This window comes from Ambystoma mexicanum, chromosome 9 (assembly GCF_040938575.1).
Source record: "Ambystoma mexicanum isolate Mex_15411 chromosome 9, UKY_AmexF1_1, whole genome shotgun sequence".
Lineage (NCBI taxonomy): Eukaryota > Metazoa > Chordata > Amphibia > Caudata > Ambystomatidae > Ambystoma > Ambystoma mexicanum.
In genome coordinates this window covers 356,265,015-356,287,687 of record NC_090931.1, presented here as the reverse complement: position 1 = coordinate 356,287,687, position 22,673 = coordinate 356,265,015, and the positions used below count along the sequence as shown (strand labels likewise).

Here is a 22,673-nt window from a genome sequence, read left to right as displayed (position 1 = left end):
GGAGACTACTCTTTTTTAGTGCACAGGGTTCAGACACTTCGGGTCTATAGGCAAACTCTAGCAAGGTAGCAGTAAGGCTTAGAGCTTCAGAATAGTGTGGTTGGTGAAGTGGTATAAGGATACACACACACACACACAGCACTCTAATTAGACAGGAGAGTACAGCTAGACAGGAGAGTACAACAATATACCATTTATGGACACACTCGATGCAATATATCCAATAGGTAAGTATTACTACCACACTACTCTCCTGTACATATATATATATTGTGATGGGCTCTCCCGGAGAAGCCAACCACTTCAACTATACAGCAGTAAAATCATTCAGTTAAGAACCATAAGAAAAATCTGTACATTAAAGTAAAACAAGTTAAACATTCAACAATAGTTGTAAATTGAGGCAAGTAAAAAAACAGTAAATGCAATACAATTAACTTGCCTTATAAAGATAATGCCCCTAGCACTTCAAAAGTCCTTGCCTGCTAGTGGGCCTAGGTCCCTCACGAGTTACTAGACCTAAGAAAAAACCTTTGCAGAGAGTCAAGAGGATTTTGCAGGGGAGAAACGAGTATTGACAAAGCCAGCAGGTTGGAAGAAATGTTCCAAGGATGCAGAAACAAAAAAGTAGGTAAAGGTTTCAGGGTCCTTTCCCAATCCCACCACTCTAGTGCAAGCCTAGGGGGTCCTTGGCCAGTACTCCACCGATCCAGACAAAGCGAGGGAGAGGGAGGATCAGGACTTTGCACCCATACAACCCGGTTTTGAGGAAACCGCTATGCAAGCTCGAACCCCTTCTCTGATCGGCCAGGAGCCACCCCCTAGGGTTACTTAATTCAAGGGGCCCACTTCTATCCAAGGTTGGTTCCATTGCAGGAGGTTCCGGGTTCGTGGGTGCAGTGGTCACTTTCAGCATCAAGACTGGTCCAGCTAAGTGATGGTTGAAAGTTCCAGTGAGATGGTTCCTAATTCTGAACAGCTGGGCCACCCCGAAAGGCAGAGCACCGCGATTCCCATGAAGACAAGACAGCCCCAGGACACAATCAAAGCAGACAGCAGCGTCATTCACTCTTCACGATGGAGAACAGCAATGGCAAGAGACTTATTCTTCGTCCACATGCTGGAGACCTGAGAGTTCAAAGGCAAAACTCGGACCAATAACCAACGCATAGCAGATGCCCAGAACGAGCTTATCAGCCCATAGGATGGTCCCCGGATACCACTGAAGGCTCAAGAGGGAAGGATCGGTGTGCAGGGGTCTGGATTACTTGGTCCACTAGCCCATGGGTTGCCGCACTGTTCAGGGTCTTCATGCGATTGGTCCACAGGAACAGTGCTTCACTGGGACTTGGCCAGAAGCAATGCTGGAAGTCTTGTAACAGCTGGCCACAGGTCCTCAGTATCTACAATCTTTGTAGTAGTCTTTGCTCCACAAACGATCTCAAGAATGGCTGCAGGAGCCATCCTTTTAACCTGGATTTGAGCCAGGGCTGCCCTTAGCCCTCCAATGGAAAGGATCTGCAGCATTCAAACTAGCAAGGGCTGTCCAATCGTGAACAGACCCTTGCCCTAGATCTGCCTAGCAACAAAGGTCTCCCTGGACAGTGTATTGGAACCACACAAGAGTCTCAACCCCCACATTGGACCACATGCACACACTTCCACCTTGCCTGGAAAGCAGAGGCTTTGCCTGAGAAAGGGCTTTCCATATGTGGCGTTTCATAACCTGAGATGGCAGGAAAAAGGCTAAAGGTCAAGATGGCCAAAGGAAAGGACAAAGAGCATGTGGCATTGCCATTTTGAGTATATGGCACTCAAAAAGTCATATCTGTTGGGAGCCACCAGGGGGCGCTGAGATATGCTAACGGATCTCCGTCGGTCTCCTCCACTGGGTGTGACTAAAGGGAATTGAGCCCCCCCCCCCCCAAATCCCCAGGAGTGAAGACCCGACCCCGCCAGGAGCAATCCGAGCCCCAGAGCACCGAATGGTAAAAACCCTGGTGCTTCTACTCCACATATAGCCTGAAATCCGAGGCTACGAAAGAGGGGGCGGAGTTCCTGCATCTCTTCGCCTACTCTGCGGCTCTGGGACGGGCTACCAGGCACCGTGGTGACGGAGAGGCCTGTCTGCACCGAGCTGTTTACAGCTCACAAAACCCCCTGCTCCAGACGATCCTCTGGGGCAAAGCAAGAGACCAGCTCACTGCCGAAGCGTGAAGCCGTGAGACACTGACCACCCAACCTGCTCCGCTGCTGAACCCCAGGACCCTCAGGACCTCGGGAATACCCACTGGAGGGGCCCGCTGTGGAGGGCGAACGAAGAAGGCCTTCTCGTTGAGGGGTCGGTGACCCCCTCTTCAGATCCTGCTGCCTCCTGCCGGACCTCGCGCCCCTCCTCGCCATTGCGGAACAGGGAACGACATATGTGGTGGTGCGGACTCTGTCTATGCGCCGGATCTACGCCTACGCCCCACGTCATTAAGCAGATAAGTGCCCCATTTGACTTAAAGCCTTTGCTGGGGGGGCCCTCCGACTTGAAGCCCTTGCTGGGGGAGCCCTCTGGCTTGGGCTTGGCCATTCGTCTGCGAGGGCTTAGACTGCCCTTCTGCCTCGAACCATACTCCAAGCTCTCATCAGTTGAGCCCCACAAGCGAGCCCCGAACCCAAGACCATCAATTGGGCTGCCCCTCTCTTCAGATTCTCGCCGCATTTTCAGCGGGTGCCTCTCCGACTCCTGCGCCCCTCTACCTCTGAGCAGCCCAGTCAAGCGCTGGTAGCTTCTTCTAGGCGGCACTCTCCCAGAGACGGTGTACTTCTACCTTCCTTGGCCCGGCTTCCCTCCTTGCGGTCCAAGGACACACAAGGGCCCGAACGAAGTCAACAGTGCTGATCCCATCTTTAACATTCCAGACAGGCAACCAACGACTCTCCTTGCCACCTCTTATCATGCCATCCTGAAGCACTGGCGCCACATGTCACGGCATAGCCGACCAGCCACCAGACGCTGTGCCGCCTGTATTATTTCAAGTTGGTGACCATAGCAGATCGCTACCAGTGGACTGCACCGCACCTGTGCCCTGCACCCTACACCGAAAACTCACGTGCCTACCCGCCTGGCATGTTCTTGCCTGGGCGGTCTAATCGGCCCACCTCTGACCCAGTGCAGACCAGTACAGAAACACCCCGCTCCTCATACCTCCTGGACCGGCAATAAGCCAACTCTCTGGTGGCAAGAACACTGCTGGACTTTTTGAAAAGAGTAGGAAGGGGACCCTACTCAAGGTAAAAATTACCTGAGACTGGGAACTGGGAGGATTCGATGTTGCTTCCCTCTGGGGGGAAGAGAAGAAGAGGGAGCTATTAAGTGCTGCATTGGACGCCATCGCACAAGGTCCCATTTGAGAACCTTGCAGTCACCTCACAGCCCTCCTCTTACTTCGATCGCCGTGGGACCTCCACTGGGGACCACTTTCTCTTCACCCCTACCTCCCCTGCTCAGGGGTCCCCTACCTGGACGAAGCCCACAAATCAATCGGAGTAATCCCTGGCACTGGTGAATTGTTCATGAGTTGGGCTAAGTCCCTACAAAAGTTTTGCCACACCCTGGCTCCGGGACAAGCGTATCCCGATATGGCCGCCTCTGCACAGTCGGAACCACTAGATGCTCAATCAGTGAGTAAGTACTATTACCTAACCAAGGATAGGCGACCCCTACAGCGTGGACCCGGGGAACAGGAGACCAAGAAACCAAAAGGAGAGGGTGGGTCACACGGTACAGTCCGCTAGATTAATCAAGCGAGATATTTAACCATCAGATGGGGAAACCAAAAAGGGGATAGGCCAGGTCAAGGCTAGTATAAAAATAGCATTTCTTTATTAATCACATATCAAATCTCATAACAAATAATGCACAATGCATAATAATACAGCATATAAATATACAACCCGTATTGAATATACACAAATAAAGTGCATGACAACCAATCACCCCACTGCAGTTCAGGGTGAGAACAAGAGTCTACTGCTGTTCAAAAAGAAAAAAGGGGCAAAAGGACTATATCATGGATAAGTCCCTGAATGAATACCATAGATCATCCTAATATGTTGATACATACACAATCCAAGATTCAATTCTTGATAGAAATTGGGTAATTCAATGAGTTCTAAATAAACATTTGTAACAAAAATTAGAAATGTAAAAGTGCTACCTGCAATATTACAAATTCTATCCAGCCTAATGATCTGGAATAACAATTCATTAATAATAAATCAGGAATTGTCAGTCAAGCTTGCAATGCAATAGTAGTTGGAATACTGCATGCAACGCTCCTCACCATTTCAAACTTGATAGCCAACCACTGGTACCTAGTGTAATCTCCAACATTCTTATGTATTACACTGGTATTTCTGAGATAATAAATAGTAGTTTCGACGACCCCAAAAGTGTCTAAATCGTCACTCTTTAAAAAGAGAGGGGCAAATTGACAGTCTTCCACAGGACTAGAGAGAAACGGTTATAAGCTACTGGATCAACAACAGATTATTTTGTATATAATAAATGGATGGACATCTTGGTTTTCTTCCATGTGTCCTTCCATATCATGAACCTTCTTCTGTACATGTAAGTGATCCTTATATTGCTTCTTTATCCGATTCATCACTTAAACACATCAAGAAATCAAAAAGAAAGAAAAAGGAAGAAAAAGGAAACAGAAAAACACCCATGTTAAAAATATTAATAAAAATGCTTGACCTAGCCTAGCAACCCCGCAGTAACCCAATTCAGACTATCACATTATGGTTCTCAAAGGAATCCATATCACACAAAGAGCTCATGCTCAAAGAGAGTCATCTTGTCAGATCCACAATTGGATAAGGGATGGAAAACTCTACTCCATCCCAATGAAACAAGTCACGGGTATTCATCTAAATCAATCCGAGAAGACATGTTAATGGGAGTGGAGAATTTAAATCAATAAGTATCTCACTGCAATCCCTATGACAATTACGTAAAAAGCAAGGGCAGAGCACTTAATCAGCAAAAAAGTACACAATTAAAATCCTAACCTTCATGGTTAGAAGGGACCAACTCCTCCTTGGTTCAACCATGGAGAAAGGGAACCACTTTGCTCGAAAACTGTAATGTCGCAGTTAAATTTAGTCCCATTCATCAGCACAGGAACTCCTATGTATTCAACCAGCTTATATTCTGCTGAGCAAAAAGAAAAGAAAAGAGCGAGGACACATCAACACAGTAAGTCATGAGCCTATATTTTCAACAACAAAAGTCTTGTTGACAGATGTTAGCCAAAGCTCACGAGTCCTGCTATTCCAGGCTCATGACTTAGTGTTGATGTGTCCTCGCTGTTTTCTTTTCGCTCAGCAGAATATAAACTGGTTGAATACAAATGACTTCCTGTGCCAATTAATGGGACTAAATTTAACTGCGACATTGCAGTTTGAGCAAAGTGGTTCCCTTTCTCCATGGTTGAACCAAGGAGGAGTTGGTCCCTTCTAGCCATGAAGGTTAGGATTTTAATTGTGTACTTTTTTGCTGATTAAGTGCTCTGCCCTTGCTTTTTACGCAATTGCCATAGGGATTGCAGTGAGATACTTATTGATTTAAGTTCTCCGCTCCCATTAATATGTCTTCTCGGATTTAGATGAATATTGTTTCATTGGGATGGAGTAGAGGTTTCCATCCCTTATCCAACTGTGGATCTGACAAGATGACTCTCTTTGAGCATGAGCTCTTTGTTGTGTGATATGGATTCCTTTGAGAACCATAATGTGACAGTCTGAATTGGGTTACTGCGGGGTTGCTAGGCTAGGTCAAGGATTTTTATTAATATGTTTTTAACATGGGTGTTTTTCGGTTTCCTTTTTCTTTCTTTTTGATTTCTTGGTGTGTTTTAGTGATGAATCGGATAAAGAAGGAATATAAGGATCACTTACATGTACAGAAGAAGGTTCATGATATGGAAGGACACATGGAAGAAAACCAAGATGTCCATCCATTTATTTTATACAAAATAATCTGTTGTTGATCCAGTAGTTTATAACCGTTTCGGTCTAGTCCCGAGGAAGACGACTGTCAATTCGCCCCTCTCTTTTTAGAGTGACGACTTAGACACTTTTAGGGTTGTCGAAACTACTATTTACTATCTCAGTGATACCAGTGTAATACTTAAGAATGTTGGAGATTACACTAGGTACCAGTGGTTGGCTATCAAGTTTGAAATGGTTAGGAGCGTTGCATGCAGTATTCAAACTACTATCGCATTGCAAGCTTGACTGACATTTCCTAATTTATTATTTATGAATTGTGTTATTCCAGATCATTAGGCTGGATAGAATTTGTAATATTGCACCTAGCACTTTTATATTTCTAATTTTCGGAAAAAATGTCTATTTAGAACTCATTGAATTACCCGATTTCTATCAAGAATTGAATCTTGGATTGTGTATGTATCAACATATTAGGGTGATCTATGGTATTAATTCAGGGACTTATCCATGATACAGTCCTTTTCCCCCTTTTTTCTTTTTGAACAGCAGTAGACTCTTTTCATGCTGTTCTCGCCCCGAACTGCAGTGGGGGTGATTGGTTGTCATGCACTTTATTCGTGTATATTCAATATGAGTTGTATATATGCTGTTTTATTATGCATTGTGCATTATTTTTTATGAGATTTGATATGTGATTAATAAAAAAATGATATTTTTATACTAGCCTTGACCTGGCCTATCCCCTTTTTGGTTTCCCCATCTGATGGTTAAATATCTCGCTTGATTAATCTAGCGGACTGTACCGTGTGACCACCCTCTCCTTTTGGTTTCTCAATCGGTGAGTAAGGGCATGGCGGCCCTGCTGGATGAAATCCGAGGCTTCAGAGCAGATATTGGCAAAAGGTTGGATATCCTGGACAAGAAAGTGGCCACCATGAATGACCGAGTCCAAGCCCCAGATGCGAACAGTACCTCGGTAGACCACCAGGAGACCCAGATAGACATGCGCCTCTCCGAATTGGAAAGAATAGAGGAGAAATGTACTCCCAAGTTGGACGATTTGCAGAACAGGGAGCTCTGCAGTAACCCGAGATTCCTTCACTTCCCGGAGAGAGAAGGTGAGACTCAGACAGACATTAGAAGAGCAGTCAACGCAGTGAGCAGAAAACTCTTTGGCAAGGGCAACACCACTGAACCGACAATCGAGAGAGCGCACAGAGCGGGGTCTTCCACCAGGGGCCTGAGTCGGTTCTAATGAGGTTTCTTTACTTCTCAGAAAAGAGCAAGATCTTGGAACTGGCATGGAAAAAGGGCCTAATTGACTGGGAGAATGCACAGATTTCAATTTACCAGGATCCATCTCCCCTCACCACGGCAAGACGGCTATGTGGCCCCCTGACAAAATTGCTTCAATCCAAGGCAGTGAGATATAGATGGGGATACTCGTTCTCCCCCTCGTTTGAATATGAGGGTTACAAGTACCCAAACCCTCGTAGCCGCCATAAAAGAATATTGTAATCAACGACAACAGGGAGGTGGGTGTAATGGGAGTCTGGGACGCATTTAAAGACACAATCAGGGGCGTTCTCATATGTATGGGCGCGAAGAGGAAAAAAGAACGGGCAAGAGAAGAGAGACTACTTCGAGATAAAATAGAGGCTATTCAACCGGGAGGTAAATTAAAGTCTCAAATGTTCCCAGGCAGATAGGCGGAGTTCCAACAGCATAAATCAAAACTTGCAGCTCTCTTGGTAGGACAGACGGAAAGGAAACTCGCCTTCTTAAAACAAAGATATATGGAAAAGGGGGTGAAGGCAGACAGGATCCTCACCTGGAGGTTGAGGGAATTCAGGAACGGTAGGAGAGTAGACTCACTGCGCTCCCCAGAGGGAGATAAATGTATAAATAGCAGAACAGTTCTGCCAGTATTACGAGCGACTCTACAAGTCGGAATATACTGGGGATAGGACAAATGCTGACCAATTTCTTGATTCCATTCCAATCCCCCCGTCTTCCCTCCCCTGGCCCCCCCAAGAAGGTTTACCCCCTCAAACTGCCCATCACTCCCCAGGAGGTAATAGACACCATCGGATCACTGAAAGGAGGCACCACGCCGGGAGACTATGGTTTCACTGTTCGCTTCTATAAGGCTTTCCGCTCCACCCTGGCTCTGTTCATGGCCCAATTATTTAATGCAGCCCTGGACACGGGATCCCTGCCCCAATCCATGTCGGCCCTTATTGTGGTTATACCTAAAGAGGGAAAAGATCCAACACATTGCAATCCTACCACCCCATTTCCCTTCTCAATACATACGTAGAAATCCTAGCGAAGTTACCTGCGGATAGGGTAGCCCAACATCTCCCTACGCTGGCCCACGGAGACCAGGTTGGTTTTATCCCAGCCAGACAGGGGGCGGATAATATAAGGAAGACGCTTGACCTGATGCATGAAGCTTCAAGTAAGGACTTGGAGGCCTACCTACTCTCACTGGATTCAGAAAAGGCTTTCAACCGCGTAGAATGACCCTACAGGGGTAAGGTCTTGCAAAGGATGGGCCTGGGTGTAAATTCTGTGGGTGGATTGCAGCAATATATAATGGCCCCTTGGCTATAGTAGCGATGAACGTCTCTGTCTCGGCCCCTCTCCTCCGCTCAAGAGGAACTCAACAGGGTTGCCCCATCTCCCCCCTCTTGTATGCCTTACAATGTATCCCCTGGCCATCGCCATCAGGCTAGATCAGAAGATCACAGGAGTTCGCTGTGGGGACCAAGACTTCAAACTCTCACTTTTCACCAATGACATCCTTGCCTACATGACCAATTTACACGACTCACTCCCAAACCTCCTCGACATGATATGCACTTTTGGTGTCTTCTCTGGGCTAAAGATTAACCTCCAAGTCATGTATAATGCCCATGGGTGAAATGGACCAGGAAATCAGGGGAAGGAAAGAACTAGGGAGGATGAGAATCGAACGCAAGGCCTCCCCATACCTGGGAATCCTCCTTCCTAGGGGCCTGGGAGCCCCTAGTTGAACTTCTCTCCGATGCTAGCCAAGATAAAAGTAGACCTCTTACGTTGGGCCTCTCCAACTATTTCATGGTTTGGCCGCATGGTGTCGATCAAAATGAATATTCTCCCCAGTCTCCTCTACCTTTTTCCGGCCCTCCCCTTCATTATCCAGACACTTTTCTTGACCCTGCATGGTCCGGTCCAACAATTTATTTGGAATGGGAAAAAGACCAAGGGTTAAGCATGCGATCTTGACTCTCCTAAAATCCTTTGGTCTCCCGGACTTTAGGCAATGCCAAAAGGCAGCCCATCTCAGGGTAATGCTGGAACACACGAGACAAAATGGGAACCTATTGGACATATATTGAGGATACCCACACACACCCCAGGAAAGTACAGGACCTCCTGTGGACCTTGATTAAAGACCGCCCCTGTCACCTCAAAATCCACCCGACTTTAGCAGTGCTTCATGGAAGAGTGAGAAAGCAAATAGGATTTTGTCATCCTGGCCATCCCCCTTGTCCTCCTTATGGGGGCCTCCCCTTTGACCTGGGTAGAAAGGGTCTACGCGACACACAGGTGTGGTCGGATTTGGGTCTGGAGAGAGCCAGCCAACTATTTCGCCAGAACGCCTTCATTGAGTATGATCAAGTAGTTGAAGTCATGGGGGAAAGAGCGCTCACGATCCTTGAATACCTTCACCTAAAAGGGATTCTTACTAATCCCAAATGGCTTGCTCGCTCCCTCAAACCTTTTGAAAAAATAATTGTAGAATCCTCTGCAAGGAAAGGGTCACTGTCTAGGATTCATAGAGTTCTGATCACTGTAAATCTAGAAGGTAGGCAAAATTTCAGACGCTTCTGGGAGGAAAAATTGGGGACGGTACTGGATGAGGCGACCTGGGGTGCAGTCTATAGGGTTCTCTTCATAGGTGCGCTTTATACCTCTACTATGGAACACAATTCTAAGATCGTTCATGCCTGGCATCTCTCCACAGCTAGGCTCTCGAAGATGTTGACAGGGTCATCCCATCTCTTCCCTAGGGAATGTGCCCAGCGCGGAACTTGGTATCACATTTGGGAATGTCCGTCCATCCAGATCTACTGGACTGAGCTTTTGAGTTGGATCAAAGATATTGTGGACATCTCCCCCTCCCTGCATCCCCTCGAGCTACTCCTTGGTACTCCGTCCCCCGACTCGGAATGGAGCAGCTTCCAGATGGTGACCGGGGCGATGCTGAGAGCAGGGATATTAGCCCTTGCCCAGAAATGGAAGCAATCTTCTGCTCCGTCCAGAACAGAGTGGCTCACTAAGTTATGGGCTATCTTTACATACAAGAAACTTTCAGCAATTACCCATAACAATATGGACTCCTTTTTGTTGAATTGGAATGCGGTCCTTTTGCACGAAGAATGCAGTGCCCTGAGACTTTAATAATCTGCTCCTGTAACACCCAGTTGGTTCACTGAGCCTCGAAAACCATTACTTGCTTTGGCATTATTTTTTGATCTCACTACGTCGGTCACAATTGAGTACTTGGTCTCATTACTTTGCTGTTACTTGTCCCCAACCATTGGCTGGGCTTGGTAGTGTTAAAGCGGGGAGGATGGGTGGGTTTAGGGGATAATGAGGGATAGGTTACTTGCGGTACAAACAGTTTGTACCACTTTTTCTTGGACTCTTATGAAAAAATGCTTAATAAAAATAAAGTGAAAAAAAGCCATATCTAGTAAAATGCAAACGTGTGCACCCGATAAATGGAAAACAGTCTGGAAGAAATATCCACTGCCAGCAGCCCGTTTTGGACACCATGCAACTAACGAAAGTGTTACTAAAAGGAAAGGGGATACAAAGTACCCCTGCAGCACTTCAATTTAAGGTGATGTGTGCAGTTTAAAAACAACAAGAAATGTTGTAAAGGGAGTCAGGGTGACCCGGCACAGGTAGCTTGAAGGACTGAGCGGTGTCCCCAAAACAGGTGAGCTAAGCAAGGAAAGAAAAGCAAAAAGGCTTTACTTAGCTTCAAAAGTCGAGAGGAATCAAACAATAGCAAGAGGTTGGGGGAAGAGGGTGGGGATCCATTGATGTCAATGGGGGAAAGCTGTCAATAGAGGAAAGCTGCAAAAGGAAATTCTTTCCTAACACTTTACATACATTTTTTCAAGGTGGCACAGGTCTCGCCTGCATTGGTTTTAGTGTCTGGACAGGACATGTAATTCAGTGTGGACTATTTTCCTATTCCTGTTCAGTCCTGCTTCCCTTTGTCCTGGATCTGTACTGGTCTGCCATTTAAGCTGTTGCCTGGATTATCCCATATTTCATGGACACTCCCGTACCCTGCACACCTCTAGTCAAGTAAATTCAGAATGATGTAATTAATGTTATACAAGTAATGTAACAAATGATGTATGATTTGATTCATCTGGATGTGATATACAGTCTAGAAACATACAAAGACATGTCTAAAGATTGGACATTTTGAATAAATTGCCCGACATGGTTAATTACAAATATTTCTAAAAACCGGCCCTGAATTTACTTTGTTCGTAAAATTGTCTAATAATATACTAACAATTTACAAATTTCTTCTAAAAATACAGACTGAAAAATTGTTTCAGTCACTAGAGGTGTGCATGGGACGAGAGTGTCAATGAAATATGGAAACTGTTTATGTATGTTACTGACGTTTGGTACCAGAGGCAGCCCTTTCTCCCTTGCACCCTTGACATAAAGTAACTCTTTATGAGCTATTCCTTAGCTCTGAATTATTGGAATAGTAGAACCGATTGCTAAATTCGGTGTGCTTAACCAGTTTTCAATTCTGTCTGGATTATCCCAGTCATACTATGCTAAGTGTCTCATTTAACCACACTGTAATGTGTCAAGGACTCACCTGTCCACATCTGAATAGTGCTTTAGGGTGGCCTTGGTCAATTTCCAGGGCCTTTTCACCATACACAAGGGCTCGAGTTGGACGTTCAAGTTTCATGTAAGTCAGAGATAAGTTCAGAAACACCAGCAACCGAGTACTCCCAATGAGATTTTGTTCATGCTCCCCTACAGAACAGCGGCCTAGGACGGAGGAAGCCTAACAAAGAATGAGGGAAAATGGGAAGGGAAAAAAAATATATATAACAATTAGCTAATGTGTTTGTTGGCTTGTTCTCGTACGCTGAAAACATACATTGATTGCATTAACAACTTGTTGCCACAGTTCCCACAACACCACCACCACCACTCTCCTTGGGGCGAGTACCCTACACAATAGTAGATGCAAAATCTCATCCTCTTCAAAACTGATCTGTAAAAGGAGCTTCCTAGTAACAAATGCCAACCAACCATTCAGCTGCACAGCTGTTTAAAAAGAAGCCAAAGCAGATCAGTCAATACTCTAAAGCAATCGCATACAAGTGGTTCATTGCCTCAGAAATCATGGTTTGCCTCTTAAATATCATAAATGGACACTACTCATTTGTGCTGGGCCCACTCACATGTGAGATCAACAACTTCCCTCATGACCATGTGCACATGACAATTTTGGTAAACTCATACCCGCTTGTAACGGTCCTTAGCATCATAGAAGCGATTCTGCTGAAAGAGATGATTTCCAAACTCCCGCTCTATATTAGCAACTTTGAGCACCTTCTCCAGGGGGAACGTACTTTGCTGGTTCTGAAAGCACAAAGAAGACACTTAATTGCTGCGATATAGAAAGGAGGTTTATTTAACTGGGAAAAGGACAAAGGAAAATGCACATTCCAAGTTCAGACCTCACTGCAACATTTTATGCCACCAAAAGAAAGACATTTCACAGAACAAAGACCAAGCATGCAAGTCTTTAGTGTTGTAAAGAGGATTTGACAGTCACACCATCATCCAAAATAGGCATTAAAATCATATGGTTAGTGACGTGACATTACATGGTGCTTTCCCCTCCATGATTGCAGACTGTCATCAGGTGTTCTGGCCTACAGAGGGCAACTAGCAGAACAGATAGTGCTCACCATCCAACTGTTGTGGAGAGCACAGGTTGGGGGACATTCAAAAATGCATATCAGGCCACCAATGACTGCCACTAATGGGAAAGTAATATCTGCCATGGAAAAAAATCCCACTTAATCAACAGCCATATTGAATTTATAAAGAGAGCAAAGACAATAAGCACATTTATTGTTCTCCCAGTGAACATGTTGGGGCTTAAACTATTCTCCAAAACAGGAAGCTGGTGAACTACCTATGTGGCAGTGGATATAAGGCTAAACAATATACTACTTGTTTTACCTCTACTCCTAGTATAAAGATTTGAGATTAAAAAAATCAGGAAAAAATGAATTAAATCAAGACAGTCAAGAGCAGCCGATCTTTTGACCGTAGACACATCGACTGTTGGTATCGGCAAATCTTGTCTCTTAAGTAGGCAGGTGCCAGTCAATTTAGGCTTTTAAAGATGACGCACGCCGTCTTAAATTTAATATGGTCCTCTACTGCTAACCAATGTAATGCTCGACGGGAAGGGGATACACTTGCCTATTTTGCCTAAACGGCAGACCAGTCTAATGGCTGCATTGTGGGCCTTTTGGCGCTTGTACATTTGTTTGGCCGGGATGCCCATTAGCAGACTACTACAATAGTCAAGATGGGCATTTGTTAAGGCTCCGACCACTGTCACATGATCTTCATCTGATATAAACGGCAGAACAATCGCAGCGAATAAAAGACTGCCTGAACCGTTGCTCCTGCGGGACACTCGCTACCAAGATTGGCCTGCCAAATGCAGCCTAGGTTTTAAATCTTGGAAGCAAACTGCAACTCTGTACCTGGGAGAGTAGGGTATAATAATTATTTTGCGGTTGTACGTAGAGGTCTATGTCCAAACAGAATGAGCACCGTTTTAGACGCATTTAACTGGAGCTGATTCATATGCATCCACTCACTTCTTACAGACATTGTTTGACCCTAGTAAGTTTCCTCAAAGTTTCCAATTTTGAGTAAGAGATCAGTATCAATGGCATACGAGGGATATTTCATCCTGTGACACCTCCCTCAGAATAATCTATGGTCTCAGACACAAATTAAAAAACAAAGGCGACAATGAGGCCACTTTTGGTATTCCACATCCCATCACAAGAGGATCGGAGATGTATCCTCCTAGTTTAACCTGCTGTTGTCTGTCAGCCAAGAATGATTCAAACCACTTGATGGAATGCTCAGAGACTTTATCTACCACTCTCAGCCGATCAAGAAGAGTGGCTAAAGTAGCTGCACTTTTGATTTTTCACAAGGCAGAGGCATGTCTTTGACAGACCATTGACGGTGCCTTTGCACTGGTGTTCCCGTCTTGGGTGACCCTGAATACTTTGCAGCTCATCAGAGCGAGAAACTAAAGGAAATGGTCCATCTAGCTAAGGTCACCTTAGGTTCTTTATGGTCATGGGCAAGACCACTGTGGGTGACAAAAGATTATCTGTAGTACAGAATGGTTTTATTCGAGGTTCGATGCCCTGGAAGCATCCACGTTATGGAGTCTCTCCTCACTAGAGCAAGCATGCAATCTATGACAGAAGGCGAAGGAGGACATCTTGATTGAGACAAGTCAAAAAGGTCTTTGGGGATAAAAGAGGACTACATTAAATACCAGCCTGTTCCAGTTGCATACAATGTATGGTACAAAGACACTGTAATTCGCCTGTTCATCTAGCAGGTGATATTGCCACCAAAAAAATCAAATTATTTAGATCCAGATCATAGAAAACCATAGGCTCAAAAAAAGGAATGTGCAGTGGCAAGCTTCAAACAAGATTTAAAGCAAAAAAATAAACCAACAAAGAGAAAGGGCGGAGCTCTGACTGGAGAGAAAAACAAAGAAATACGAAGTTATTCAAAGACTCATTTTGCAACAAAATTAACTCTTTAGATTCCAGTGTGCAGTGGAATCCATAAAAAACAGAATGGGATATTTATTTGAATTTCGACTGTATGAAAATTACGAACAGCCGAAAATTTTGAATAAATATCCCATTTGGTGCCATAATAGTGAACAGGAGTGGGGGATCCCATGCACCCTTGTTAACTACAATTACATTAGGAGATTTGGGGGTGTCCCCCACTACCTAAACACTAAAGTTAAAAGGAAAGAAAAGGTCCTTGCGGCGCCGGTTCTCATGCACGCAAGTGAAGCGAAGTGTGCCGCCAAAAGTTAAGTAAGGGGTGGGGGGTGTTAGGACAGTTGTTCTGAAGTCCAACTAAGAGCTTAGTAAAACCATTCAACTGAGGCAGTCAGTGCTCCAGATAAGATTTTGAGGTGGGAGTATTTTACTTCCCATTTTTAAACTTTAAGAGTAATGTGATTTTAAGAGAGTAAAAATGACTTTTCTCCTTTGCAAGAGAGTAAAATGTATGTGACATCCACCCGACGTGTGCAAAAACTATGGAAATGATTACTATGCGGCAGCTTTCTGTATTGTGACAGAATACAGCTTTCATTATTTTTCTAAGGTGGCCATTCTATCTCTCCAGTATATATTTAAATGTTGAAAACACAAAAACCTAGCCAATTACATAGTAAAGGAGCATGAATTGTATTGTGTGTTTTGAGGTTCGATAGCAGAATTGTCTTTTGATGTTTAATGAAAGTCCTCCTTTCCTGGAACTATTACTACCTAATGGTATGCCAATGTTATGATACAACAGTGCAGAGAGGCAAGGGCGCCATGCTAAATTCTATATCTAATTTCAAGGTTAAATGGAGATATATATATATATATATATATATATATATAGCGCTTTTGGCAAAGCGCTGTACATTGTACATATTTATCACAATTATCATCAAACCGAAGTCGCTACTCCTTTATCGACCTTGAAAGGATGAAAGGCTGGGTAGGCCTTGCCGGGATTCGATCCTGCAACCTACAGATCACGCACAGATCGTAGCAACGAGTGCTCAACCAGATGAGCTATCTTATTGTCCAACATCCTTCAGAGGTCGGTTAACTGAGTATCGACTAAGGTATAATAATCACAGTGCCTAGATGTTGGACAAACCATGTATGAACCGCTACATACAGTTTAAATACCCATCTGGATAGTCACAGGGCTAGTTGCTGAGTTTCTATTTCATAGAACAGCGCTTGCACTTCCTGGAGAGTCAGGTTTCGGGTGTTTTAATTGTAGTCTTGAAGATTTGAGAGGCTAGAACACCTGTGATTGGTGTAATGACAATCACTCACCCTTGAACAAAGACTCTGCTGCCACTGACCATTTATAGTAATGCAGCCCATTGACTGCAAGGTTGAATGGATGTTAACTAGACCGTGCATAGTATCATTTTGCACACTGTTTTTATAATTGGAGTGTAAATGAAATTATAAGTGTAAAAATGACCTGCCTCTGCATAATTATGCACACAGCATAGGAACTCTGAAAAATACAATTGTGCAATACTGGCTTGCTTTTACTGGGGAAAGAAAGCATAATTTGTTACAAAGTATTAATTCTCAACTGCAATTTAGTTTTCCATCTTATTAATTTTACAATCCTAAAATGCTAGGAAAATAAATATGCACAGTGCTTCCGTTTGCTCCATGAGCAGCAACACAACAGAAGCTGAATGGAAATAAACCATTCCTTTTATCACAATGTGCAGTTTCTTTTTTTGAAAAGCTTCAGAGAAATACATTCTGTTTCAGAGGCTTTTATTCATGGCTTGCAATTACATCCATGTAGATAAAAATCAAAAGCAGCCTTCTGGTTTCTGTCAAGTGCCAAGACCTTTGCACTGCCCTCTGCTCTAAACTGGTGTGTAAATGTACACAGGAAAATAATAAAGCTGTCATATTTACAAGATTCTAATGCGTAAAAACGCCTGGTGCACACCTTATTTAGAGGCCTGGAGGCAGTACACGACTCCACTCTTAGTATAAGGTTGTACCACCTGAGTACATGGTAGGGCAGACACAGCAGCCAGGCTTATCTAGGAGGGAGAGAGGGCTGTAGAATCAGTACAAGTGAAACCGTCATACAAATGGTCCAAAGAAACACTATATGTAAAAATAAAGGATTTATTTAAATACAAGTAGGCCCAGATAAATCTAGGGGTAAGTAAGCACTAACATATTATATGAAATCACAATATAAAATACACAACACTATTTAAAGGTATACAGACCCAAGTATAGACCTTATTTGAAATACCCAACAGTAGTTCTAGGGAAGTCAAAACCTTTTCATACACATTCAGTATAGGTCACACCTATTCTTGGGGAGTAAAAACCAATGGATGCTTTCACAATTACATTCAGTAACGCAAGGGCAGTAGACCCTACCAGTTATACACTGACTCTTAGTACAAACACTTTATCAGTAAACTGGACAATATACTTTTTGTGAATAGTGGAACACTTATTCCAGGTGCAGTAAAAACCTATAACTACTTTTGTGATAACAGAGTTATACTAGGTGAGTAAAACCTAAGGATTTAATATACAATTCCCTATACCCATTACTTGCGGTGTCCCACAAGGTTCATGTGTCTCACCGACCTTATACAATATTTTCACAAAGCCCCTCTTTGATAAACTGGACCGTCTGGGTGTCATCTACACAAACTACGCGGATGACACCCAGATACTCCTCACTATCTTGGGCAACTACAAAACTGATGTAATCAGGATCAATGAAATCTTCTCCGTCATTCAGGCATGGATGGCAACACATGGCTTCTGCCTGAATGACGAGAAGACTGAACTGCTCATTGTTGGTTCACCTAACAACTTACAAAAACTAAGTCCCAACTATTCCAACATCATAATCGATGGTAATACTATCCCGGTTGCCAAAAATGTAAAAACACTTGGCTTTTACTTCGATGCTAATACCAACCTCGCCAAACAAGTCAACTCGACCGCTTCAGCCACTGCCTATACAGGTAAACTAATTAGAGCTTGTAGACCATTTCTCTCCTCTAACAGTTGCCTCACACTAGCTAGAGCTCGTATACAATCTAAGTTAGACTACTGTAAGAGCCTCTACCTAGGCGCCAATCAAGCGATAATTAGCAAACTCCAAGTCCTTCAAAATAATGCGCTACGGGCAGCACTAAACATTCCCAGGCGTGAGCACATCTCTGCCACTAGAACCTCATGTAAATGGCTCACCATCCAACATAAAATCGATCTAAAAACCCTCTGCCTTACCTACAAAGCACTCAATCAGCTAGCCCCTCCCTACTAACAAATTGACTCTAATCTTCCCCTAGAATTACGAGATATTCTAATACCCTATATCTCACAGTACCCAGATTTACCTCTAAAAGAGCTGAAGGCTCGAGCTTCACTGTCCTCGCCTCCCAACTCTGGAACACCTTGCCACTGAATATTAAGGCGTCCAAATCTTTCCAATTGTTCAGGAAGCTTGCCATTGGGTGGCTTCTGACAAAAAGTCAACCTTCAAGTTAGTCCTCAGATATAAATTGTACATATTGCATATGGCTCATTTCTGTCATTATTGGTTGCTATTACCTCTACTGTCTGTATATTCTGTATATATATATATGTACATATATCATGTATACTTGTTGAGCTATTACTACTACTGTTTATTACCATGTACTGTGCCGTGTAACTTGTACTAAGCGCCCTTATACTCCCGGGTCCGGAGCGCTATAGAAATATAATAAACAAACAATTACAGGTGCTTTTGAAATCCGTGAACCACAGATAGAGATAAGCAGTAACACTTGTAACTTATTTTTGGATGGTACAGAGCTAACTCAAGGAAAGTTAAATCCATATACTTTTTTATATCTCACAAGCAGTCCCGGTTAGAGCTTTCCCAGCTATAAGGATAACTGAAGTATGACTTATCAGGGACAGTTAGAACCACAGACTCTAGGTTAGATGGCACAGGGAAAGTAAAATCCAATGTTACACTTTACTGAATGACTCAAAGTTATTCTAGGTAGGCAACAACCTAATAGACTTATTCTGGCCGAGCTAGCAGCAAGTCAGGGGAAGCAAGACCCAGTTGGGGGAACACTCGTACAATTATCCTCAAAGGACTAATCTGGTGATACCAACAGTTGGAGGACACTCCTACAATTACCCTGCAGGAATAATCTGGTGAAACCAACAGTTTACTTTTGGGAAGAGGCACAACCTACTCACAGGAGAGTAATATACCTTCACATCTACTTTCTATTAGACAGGCAAAACAGTTTCTAAGGAAGAAAAGATGTTAACCATACTTTTAACAATAGTGCATCACACATCCAAGGTAAGTAAGAACTTTGTTAACTGTTCACTCTTAGAATTACAGTTTCCAACCAACACTTTAAAAGTAAGTAACTATTAGACACTTATTTTCTTTTCTAGGCAAAGGTCCCAGTCCCTTGAAAGTCTTTCCCTTATTTTCGGAGCATGAGTGTTCTCAGTGGCAGAAGTGGGAGGGGGGGGTTGCTAGGACTAGTGACCAACAGGCAGTGTCAGGATAGGTTCTTTAGTAGCAAAAGTCAGAGTTCTTTAGGAAAACTGGGCAAACAGGTGAGTACTTTACTTCTAAGTTAGAAGAGGGTCCAGGGACTTCGCAGAAGACACCCTAGCAGGATTCTAGCAGTGGGACTGGGTGCACTGGATGAGAGGGCTCCCCATCACAGAAAACAACCCCCAGCTACACAGAAATCCTAACAGGCTTAAGATAACCAAGCTAACACAGTACCTCAGCATTGACAAAGATTTTGCAGCAGGAGGACTTCAGGGCCTGCAGCCAAATACCCGGTCAGTGGATTCCTTGTCATGGTGACTGGAAACAAGACCTCAGAAGGAGCTTTGCAGCAGGGATCGATGAAGAAGGCTCTAGGCAAGGTTTCCCTCGTAGCTGGATGAGATTCTGCGGATTTGGCACCTTATCAAAAAGCACAGAAGACGACAGAAAATCACAGTTGAATTCTCGTTGTTATTAAGGTCCAGCACACTGCGAATGGCACTTTTTGGGCTCTATTCCACCCGGTTGGCCACGAAGTTTCAGCGATATTCGGAAGACTCTACACCGCACGGTGGCCGAGGTCCCAGAGTATTAGGGTATTGCAGCAACGCAAGGTTGCAGCAACGTGTGGGATGGTTCAAAATGCAGGTCTACTTGAGTCTAGTGGGTCTCACCAGGCTCTGGGTCGGGGTCGTCGTTTTCAGAGTTCCCAGGTCGTTTGGAAGGAAGTGTTACAGCAGGCACCAGTTTCACGGCAGGCTCTCCAGTCTCTGGAAATAGTTTCAGCCACTTCATCATCCTCTTCGGTTTCAGTTCCAGTGGTCGACTTTTCTTCAGCTTCCAGGTTTGCAGTAGTTATCAGGAACTACAGCACAACCTCTGCATTCTCTCCCCGCATTTTACTAGAAGGGGCGGTCTGGCTGTCCAATCAGCCCCCACTGGGATTTGTCCCGATTCAGGCAAGACGTAAGACAAAGGGCTGTGGAGTTTTGGACTCCTCCCTCGCTTCCTGCCCTCACAAACTGGTGCCTGGGCGCGGCGTCCAGGGGACTCCCGCCGAAGATAAAAATCGCACAAAGGAATTTCCCACCCTGGCTATCAGGGGAAGGACCAAGAAACGACAAAAAACACTAAAATGGAGAAAAAAAGAAGACAGGGGCCATTTTGGTAAAATGAGCACCCTTAGGTATCACTGCCACCAGCCATTGAAGGTAAGCTTGTCCCTGTAACAGAATTGTTACAGTTTTAGTGTGAAAGGGGATACATTGCATCTCCCCCAGCACTCCACATAAGGTGGTGTGTGCTGGCTTCCCAGAATAAAATGTAAAAGGGATCCAAAGATCCTTTCTACCCATGGGAACTGTAGTTCTCTCATGGTTAGCAAAAGAAAGCTAAAAGGGGAGCCCGATTTGTTCAAAACCAAAAACTAAACGCCAACCTCCTTACCTCAGAGTTACCCTCGTAACCATCTCATCTGCCTGCTAGCTAAAAATGGTCCCTCACCTCGAGGACTTCACCCATCATAGTCACTTCCCGAGCACAGCTGGCAGTACCGCCTACCTGCACCTAAAAATGTCCAATGTTCATTGTCCTTAATCTACGTACATCTACTTATGTATTGTTCCTGGTGACTGTTCCATTTACTCCCCTCAACAACCCAGTCAGAATGTCGCTCCAAATCACCCCATTGCAAGAAGCTCACGGCTTCCCGTCAAATCTGATTTCTTATCTATTGTACATTCTCTTGTGATCAAAAAAGCACAGTTCCTCCTATATAAAGGAATACAAAAATAAAATAAGGGAGAAAAATGCTGGGCTTAGTGGTACAGCTGGTCTATTGGGCGACTCATTCAACATTAAATTGATACAGAAATAGTTTTAACCAAGTCCAAACTGGGGACAGGAATAACCCCTCAGTTCCTCAAGTTCATTGACTCGTCGCAAACCACTGGATCGACGGTAAGCCACAAACAACCCGTCAGTAATAGTAATAAAGATATGCAAAAGCATCCAAAAAGATCCAGGACATTGCGCCTTTTAAAAGGTAAATGTAGATGTATTTTATTATCATCTGTAATGGTAAGTTTGCCCTTCTAATTACACGTGTTTCGCCCCCAACGGCCTTTTTCAAATCAGGGCTGGTGTAATCATACTAATGAAAATGAACATTAAAATATAAATGATGCACAAAAAATAGTAAATCATATTTTAAAGATGCTAATCCAGCAAATTAAATATACATAACGATGTATTATATAATACATATTCAAAGCAAAAGGAGTTCTGCATAAAAAATCAAAAGAACATTATATGCAGCCAAAGAGCGACGTTATTAAAGCATAAATCCAATTGCATAGTTACAAACTGAAAAATATTCAATAGTAAATTATAAGGCTGTGTTGGGCGAGAAAAAGTGGAGGAGAGAAACATACAAACAAACAGGAGACAAAAGACTGATATTACATTAGTCACGGTTTATCTCCAATTAAGGTGTGCAGTAGAAGCCACGGCTACTACATGTCATAACTTACCCACACCGGGGGTCATTAGCTTCTCATTCAACAAAAGTGTATTGGGTCAAATCCCATTGTTATATAATCTGTTACCAAGAAACAAAAATAAAAAATCTATTTGTGTTCCGTGTCATTACGTGTGGAATGCTGCGCTCGAGGCTTTGTGTAATTAAAGTCTCATATACATTAAGATAGTGTAGTATCCAGATATCTACATATTAAAACCTGTTTAAATAGCACCATGCATAAACTAATATTCAGAAATTGTCTTATTGACAAGTCAGACACCCTAGTTAGCTCAAGCAAAGAAGTGCAAGCGCAGCGTGACTCCTTCCATTTTACAATGTCTGTATTTGGTCTGATTGTGATCCTGCGAATGCTATTCATGTTATATTCTAAACCCTTTTGGTGTGTATACATCAGAAACCGAAACTATATAAATCGCCAGTATGCGAGAGCAGATAGCGCCACTTACTTAACAAGAAATGTAGTCACTCGCGTCGGCTTCACAAATGGAAATGGGCGCCATCTTGGGACTATTTTATCTGTTGCCCTGGTGATGTGATGCCTAATCCGCCACTTAGCCCAGTTGCCTAGCAACTTACACGCGGATTACTATTTTAAACGAGATAATTATCATTGGTTATTTCTCGATTC

General features: G+C 43.8%; 1 protein-coding gene across 1 annotated transcript in view; it reads right to left on the bottom strand.

Moving 5' to 3' along the window:
* The window catches only part of FKBP6 (FKBP prolyl isomerase family member 6 (inactive)), a 513,007-nt gene that overhangs the window by 208,823 nt on the left and 281,511 nt on the right, over positions 1-22,673 (bottom strand). The window contains exons 5-6 of the mRNA XM_069614783.1: positions 12,577-12,696; positions 11,918-12,112 (exon numbers count right to left, since the gene is read on the bottom strand). Of these exons, the coding sequence (XP_069470884.1) occupies positions 11,918-12,112; positions 12,577-12,696 (315 nt within the window). The remainder of the gene's footprint in view (positions 1-11,917; positions 12,113-12,576; positions 12,697-22,673) is intronic.